Raw genomic sequence first — 7,470 nt, 5'->3', positions numbered from 1 at the left:
AACAAAGGCGCGCGAGCCTCAGAGGCCCGGAACCGGCCTTGGAACTGCAGCGGAACTGAAGCTGCTTGCCCTCCCGCCCCATGGAGCGGCCCCCGGGGCTGCGGCCGGGCGCGGGCGGGCCTTGGGAGATGCGGGAGCGACTTGGCACCGGCGGGTTCGGGAATGTCTGTCTGTACCAGCATCGGGTGAGGCGGGGCGCAGGAAGGAGCAGTGGTGGGTTTGTCAGAGCTTTTCTAGAACACAAGGGTTGTCATTGTGTGAGGCAGTATATGTGAACCAGTGTGTGTGTATGTGAGAGAGAGACAGAGACAGTGAAGTGATACTATGTTTGTGAGCCTGGGTGACTGAGTTTGAGGTTGTGTCTGAGTTCTCCGGAGAGTGTGTTGAAACAGCTATTAGGGCGAATTTAGGTATGAGTGTCAAGATGTGAATAGCTGTTTCGTGAGCGCGACAGTGATTATGTGTCTGTGAGTGTAGAGTGTCAAGGTGTGTGAGACAGTTCCACACCCGAATGTATGTGTGAGTTCGAATGGGTGAGAAATGGGGTTGATGGGGAGGGACCTGCCTTGTGTGTCTGTATGTGTGTCTCATTGGTGGGATCAGTAGAGACTGGAGTAGACAAGGAAGGCTTCTTGATTAGCCAAGAGTCAAACCTTTGGAAGCATTGGTAGACTTTGGAATTGAGGGTGCATTCCACATAGAGAACAAATTGAGAGTAAGATGGTGAAAATGATCATAGCTTAAAAAGGGAAAGATACAGATTGAAGGTGGGAACTCTTTTGTGGAAGACAACATCAGACTCAAGGAATTTACTTTTTTAACTGAAAATGTTTTACCATTGTAACAGTAGTTAATGTTTGAGTCATGTATCTTTTAGTATACCAATAAAAAGTATGAACCCTTTACCCAGAAAAAAGCACAGATGCCCATCCACACAACCTGATGATGCCTTGCTATTTAAGGGGTTCATGCTTTCCTAAAGAACATTTTTGGTGAAGAGACCCTGAACTAATAATTCTTAAAGTATAGTTTTTGTTTTGTTATCAGTTAAATAGGTATAATAATGTATATATCTGGGGTGACCGAAAGACACAATGAATGTTTAAATTTTTAAAAGACACATTGCCAAGAAAGATAAATGTGCTCAAAATGAGAGTATTTTGAGGGGAATTAGTGCTAATGTGTCTTTTACTGTAAAAAAATTTTAAATTGAAACGTTCACCATATTTTATGATCATCCCAAATTAATCCACCGTTTATGGTAATTTCTATCAAAAACATTATGGACCATCCTCATCCACTGTATTCACCGGATCTGGCACTTTGCAACTTCTGGCTCTTCCCCAAAGCCAAAATGGCCAGGAAAGGTAACATTTTGAATGGATTTGAGCATTGAAGCACCCGGGACAGTGCCAATAAAGATACTCAAAAAAGACTTCCAGACTGCTTCAGAAAATGGCAAGAGCAATGGGATAAGTGTTCAGAATGAGAGGGAGTATTTTGAAGGGTATTAATGGCAGTGTGTCTTTTACTGAATTTTTTTTTTGGGGGGGTGCCGGGGATCAAACTCAGGACCTTGCACTTGCGAGGCAGGCAGCGGCACCACTGAGCTAAATCCCCAGCTAATTTTTAAAAATTTAAACAATTACTATATATTTCTATCATACCTCATACATCCTGTGTCTATTTGAGAGTTAAGTAAGATGGTAATGTATGTAAAACTAAGTAGTAGTACTTGGCCTGCCAAAGGCCTCATCGCAGCTCCAGCTTCTGGTTTGTTGTTATTGTGTTTATCATAATTTTCATCATCTTTAATTGACCTTAAAAAAGGAAATGTCAAGATAAAAATAGTTCTGTAGGGAAATTACTTTTGTAAAGGATAAATTTGGAAAAACATGGACAAAATGAGCAGTTAAGATATTACTAAAATGTCTGTACTTGGCTTATGAATAGAGAAGTGAATCCAGAAGAAGAAATTATAATTTGCTATTTTAAGGAACATGGTTGTGGATAGAGAGCCTATAAGTAAGGATAGGAGAGAGGAGAGATAGGTGTCTACCTTCAGAGAATTGGTGTATTTATGGGGCAATTAGAATGACATATGTCATTGATAGAACTGGAGAAACTGAAGCAGCTTTATAGATAAAGCATGGGAGGAAGTCTTAGGTAGAGAAGAAGGTGAAGGACTAAGGCATTAAGTATTTTCATAGTAAAATGTAAATTTAATAATTCTTAGCATCTTAGGGAACATAATGCACTCAAAGAAAAAGAAAGAGACATTGCTTTCAGTGAGATGTTTTTGTGTTATCTAAGCCTGCTCATTAGCCTGGTCATAAGGAAAAAAGTGTGCATGCTGGTATAGTATACTTTTATAACTGCTTCTTTTTTTTGAGACAGTGTCTCGCTATGTAGTTCAGGCTGGCCTTGAACTCACTATGTAGCCCAGGCTGGCCTTGAACTTGGAGTAATCCTTCTGCCTCAGCCTCCTAGGTGCTGGGATTACAGGTGTACAGGTGTGTGCAACCACACCTGGCCTGTGACTACTTAAAAATTTTGACTGGCTGAGGACAGATGAAGATGAATTCTTCACTTTTTTTTTTTTTTTTTTTTTTTTTTTTGCTTACTGCGCACCAGGCCCTGGTTTCAATCCCCAGCACCGAAAACAAAAACTGAAACTTTTTTTATTGGAGTAAAGAATACATAAAGTTCACCATTTTAACTGTGTAGTTCAGTAGCCTGGAGCACATCCACATCAATATGCAACTGTTACCACCATTTATTTCCAAAACTTTTTTATCTTCCCAGACTGAAACTCTGTACTCATTAAACAATAATTCCCATTTCCCCTTCCCCCTATCCCCTGGCAAACTATTCTACTTTTTGTCTCTGTGGAATCCATTACTTTAAATAGAAGAGATTTGGACCCCTGAAAGTCTTAGAAATCTCTTGGGAACTTTCTAATTGATCAGAGTACCCTTCCCCAAAAGGGGACATTTGATAACCAGGTCTGTAGTAAGGAGAGAAGGAATAATCTATAATAAGATTAGGAAACAGGATCACTTAACTTTCAATATATACTAATGTTTGGGTAGAAGCCATGTCCCAGTATTTTATGTACAGTTCTCAAAGTACAATGAAGAAGTAAGGACCTGAGATGGTTTATTTAGTTGGTTACTGTGCTGGGTACTGACAGTGCCAAAATCAGAAAGAGGCTTATCTACCTTACAGAAGATTTCAAGTCTATGAAAGAAATAGACATAAAAACAAAGTAGAGTGTGGTACTCTATATATTTGTAAAGTAATACCGAAGCATGGCAGAGGAACCAAAGAACTCTTTCTAGGGAATATGGTAGTACTTCTCAGATTGTGTTGGAAAAATTAGTTCCATGAAATACTTTAAAGAAAGGGTATAGGGGCTGGCAAAACAGATCAGGGGTAGAAAGCTTGCCCAGCAGGTGTAAGACAATCCCCAGCATAGGAGGGAGGGTGGAGAAAGCAACAGTTGGTCTTCCATGAATTTTGTATTCACAGATTCAACCAACTGTAGATTGAAAGTATTTGGGGAAAAAAATGCACCTGTACTGAATATGCATAGAAGTTTTCTTGTCATTATTCCCTAAATAATACAATGTAGCAACAATTTGTATAGCATTTATCTTGTATTAGATATTATAAGTAATCTAGAGTTGACTTGTATGTAGGATATGCATAGGTTATATGCAAATACTGTGCTATTTTATGTAATGTACTTGAGAATCTGCAGATTTTGATATCTTCTGGAGATCCTGGAAACAATCCTCCACATGTCAAGGGATGACTTTATTATGTTCAAATGCATTGGGTAAATGCTGTATATAGTATTCCTTTGTTTAGAGGTTGAAAAGTTGGAAAAATAAGGAAACTAACTTAGTATTTTCCATCTATTAATTATAAAAAATACATATAATGTAAAATTTATTATTTTTAATTCTGTATGGGGGGGTGCTGGGGATCTAAACCCAGGGCCTCGTGCAATCTTAATAAGTGCTCTAGAACTCTATCATTGAGCTAAACTTCCAGTCCCATTTTGACAATTTTAAGTATACAGTTCTGTTATATTAAGTGCATTTGCATCATGCAACTATCATTGCTGTCCAACTCCAAAATATCCATTCATATGAGAATTTAGAGTTTAGTGTTTATGGCTAAACAGATAGTCTATATGGTAGTAAAACTACCTGGGATGTAGCTACAACCAGGGTCCTGTTCATAATGAAAAATTGAAGAGAGAGCCTACTATGGTTAGGCAAGTTGATAGTCTGTCCTAGTTCCTTTCTTCTCTCTACACATTATCAACTATCTTGTCTTTAGCCTCTTTCACCCCCCCAGCTCCCAATTCAGACTCCCATTCAAGGTGTGTCTTCCCCATCTGTATTTTTTTCCCCTTCCAGCCCCTGGGCACTTCTCTCTTTATTCATAGAACCTTTACCACACCTCTGGTTTTGTGTCAGAGATTACACATTTTGAAAGCATTGATTTAACAGTCTCATGGTTTATCTAACAAAAGTGTAGACTCAAGAAAGCTGTGGATAGTATGTTTAATTAGTAAGCTAAAAAGAGTTGTTTCCCTGAGTTAACATTTCTTTGATAGCAAGCAAATCTGTACAAGAACCTAACTTATTTTTTCTGTTGACTTTCTGTTTTGGCAGGAACTTGATCTCAAAATAGCCATTAAATCCTGCCGCCTAGAGCTAAGTACCAAAAACAGAGAACGGTGGTGTCATGAAATCCAGATTATGAAGAAGTAAGTGTACTCAGTGACTTTTATTTCTCTGGTTCTCCAGCCCAGCCAATAGGGAAGGGTGCCTGGAATCCACTCTTCTCAGGATCTTTTGGAGAACATATTTTTCTCTTTGTCATCAACTATATTTATTCTGTTTCATGTAATTACATCACCTTATGTATTAATTTTCTCTTGTTGCTGAGACAAAATACCCAACACCCAAAGTTAGAGAGGGAAAGATTTATTTGGGTTACAGTTCATAGAGGTTTCAGTCCATAATCGGCTGGCTGCAAGGCAGAGTGGATGGCAGATAGACAACCCTTCCAGAGCAGAAACAGTTCATGGCAGCCAGAAGGTAGCAAAAGCAACAAGAGTTTATCAGCGGCTTTCTGTCCCTTTTATCTTATTCAAACTACCAGGATTAGGGTAGTGACAAACCAATCAATGTACTGGTTTAGTACACCCTTAATCCCAGCATCACACACTCTAGATTAAGCCACCACATGAGGCTTTGTGGGACATCTAGACCCAAACCATAACACTATATGATTAAGTTTAGTTTAAAAGTCAGCTAGTTATTACTAGACTTAGTTCTCTCAAGGCAGAATTTATTTCTTCTGGATCTTGAGAAATCCCCATGTATCATACTTTCTAGTTAAACTACTACAAATTTTAATAAATCACTATTCTCATTACTTTTGCATCTACTTCTGTTAAATAGTCCTACTTCTTTGTAAAAATTTACCCCCAAATTTAGTGGCTTAAAACTAAGCATCTACTAGCTATACTTTCTGTGATTTAGGAATTTGGGAGTGGCTTAGTTGTTTGGTTCTAGCTCAGGGTCTCTCTTGAGATATCTCAAATTGTTGGCCAGAGCTGAGGATTTAACTCAGTGGCACCGAACCTGCCTTGCAAGTGCAAGGTCCTGAGTTCAATCGCCGGTACCTCAAAAAAAAAAAAGCCAAATTGTTGCCCAGAGCTGCAGTCTTCCAGGGTTTGACCAGGAATGATATAGTGACTTCTAGGCACACTTATGTAGCTGTTGGCAAGAGGCCTCAGTTCTTCACCATGTGGGCCTCCATGGGGAAACCTGAAATCCTTAATGACATGGCAGCTAGCTTCCCCAGAGCAAGTGTTGTATGAGAGAGAGAACAAGATGAAGGCTGACATCTTTTATGAAGTATTTTCGGAAGTCACACTTCATTTTTTCCACTACACATCATTCTTTCCACCAAATTCTGTTCGTTAGAAATGAATCACTAGCTGGACATGGTGGTGTACCCTTTTAATCCCAGCACTCAGGAGGCTGAGGCAGGAGGATTGTTGAGAGTTGGAGGCCATTGTGGGCTACATAGTGAGTTCTAGGCTAGCCTGAACTACATAGCTAGACCTTGTCTCAAAAACAAACTAACAACAAACAAACAAGAAACAAAAACAAAATGAAATGAGTCACTAGTATATCATATACTCAAGGAGAAAAGAATTAAGCTCTTTAAGGAATAGGTGGACATACTTTAAACTTTCACAGATAATATGCTTCTACCGGTAGTGTAACTGTACTGATCATTCCTCTAGTTGTCATTACAGCCCTGTGTTTAGATATTATCCCTATTTTGTATATGAGTAAGCTGGAGCTCATATAGTCACAGCTGGTAGTAGAGTCTAGGTTTGAAATGAACACTTTCTGACTCCAGTGTTGTGCTCAGTTCAATTTTATACTTCTCAAATGTGGGTACATAGCAGAATTACCAGAAAAGCATAATATAAATTCTCAGGCCCTCCATGTGGAGATTCTCTTTTTTAGGTCCTGGAACATGGGAATCTATACCAGTTGATGATGATGATGACTGACATATTGCTAATAAGAAAAGAACTGTTAGATAATATATAGTATGATTCAGCATTTATTGAAAAAAATTTGTGCCTAAAACTAGAAGGAAATATGTCCACATTTTATTAGTATTCACCTCTGGGTAACATTGTAAGTGATCATTTGAGAGGCAGTATAATATAGCCCAGTGATGGTGAATCTTTTAGAGATTGAATTCCCAAACTACAAGCCAAAACCTACTTCTTTATCACAAAGTGCCAGCACTGCAATTAAACCTAAATGCTCAGCTGTTGGAGCAGTGCTGGGGTGACTTGACTCACGTGCCTACAGAGTGATCCCTGGTGCCTGCTGCAGCACGTGTGCCATAGGTTCACTAATAGAAGCTTTGGAGCCAGACTGCCAGATTTGAATCCTTATTGACAACCTACTTACTGTGAGATCTTGTCACTTTACCACTTCATGCTTCAGTTTTTTTCCTGTTTTATGAAACTCAGTGGTGTTGTGACAAGTAAATGAGTTAATATATTTAAAGTGCTTACTGATTTCACAAATCTACTAGTAGTAATGATGGTATTTTAATTTTCCTTCTAAAAATTACTGATTTTTAGTTACACAAATCACAAATTAGAATTTTATAAAATACCAGTATTCCTCATGTCACTCCCTAACCTCCAGTTAACTACCATTTTAAATCCAGTTCCTTTATAATGTCTTTCCCTTCTTGTTAGGTTGAACCATGCTAATGTTGTAAAGGCCTGTGATGTTCCTGAGGAACTGAATTTTTTGATTAATGATGTGCCTCTTCTAGCAATGGAGTACTGTTCTGGAGGAGATCTCCGGAAGGTAGTGTGGATGCTTTGAGATTATAAGATAGTAT

At 38.8% G+C, this 7,470-nt stretch overlaps 1 protein-coding gene across 4 annotated transcripts in view; it reads left to right on the top strand.

The window, feature by feature from the left end:
- The window catches only part of Chuk (component of inhibitor of nuclear factor kappa B kinase complex), a 30,049-nt gene continuing 22,579 nt past the window's right edge, over positions 1–7,470 (top strand). For 2 of the 4 annotated variants that reach the window (XM_004838661.3, XM_004838660.3), the window contains exons 1-3: positions 1–185; positions 4,689–4,783; positions 7,322–7,436. In XM_004838661.3, the coding sequence (XP_004838718.1) occupies positions 81–185; positions 4,689–4,783; positions 7,322–7,436 (315 nt within the window). In that variant the 5' untranslated portion in view covers positions 1–80. Of the gene's footprint in view, positions 214–4,688; positions 4,784–7,321; positions 7,437–7,470 lie in introns of all 4 variants that reach the window. The other 2 variants (XM_087185122.1, XM_087185123.1) reach the window with 2 other exon arrangements.

This window comes from Heterocephalus glaber, unplaced genomic scaffold (genome assembly GCF_053883595.1).
Source record: "Heterocephalus glaber isolate CG9 unplaced genomic scaffold, H.glaber_assembly_v1.0 deba00001497, whole genome shotgun sequence".
Taxonomy (NCBI): Eukaryota; Metazoa; Chordata; class Mammalia; order Rodentia; family Bathyergidae; genus Heterocephalus; species Heterocephalus glaber.
Note: the sequence above shows the minus strand (reverse complement) of the source record. Positions and strands in the feature narration are given on the sequence as shown.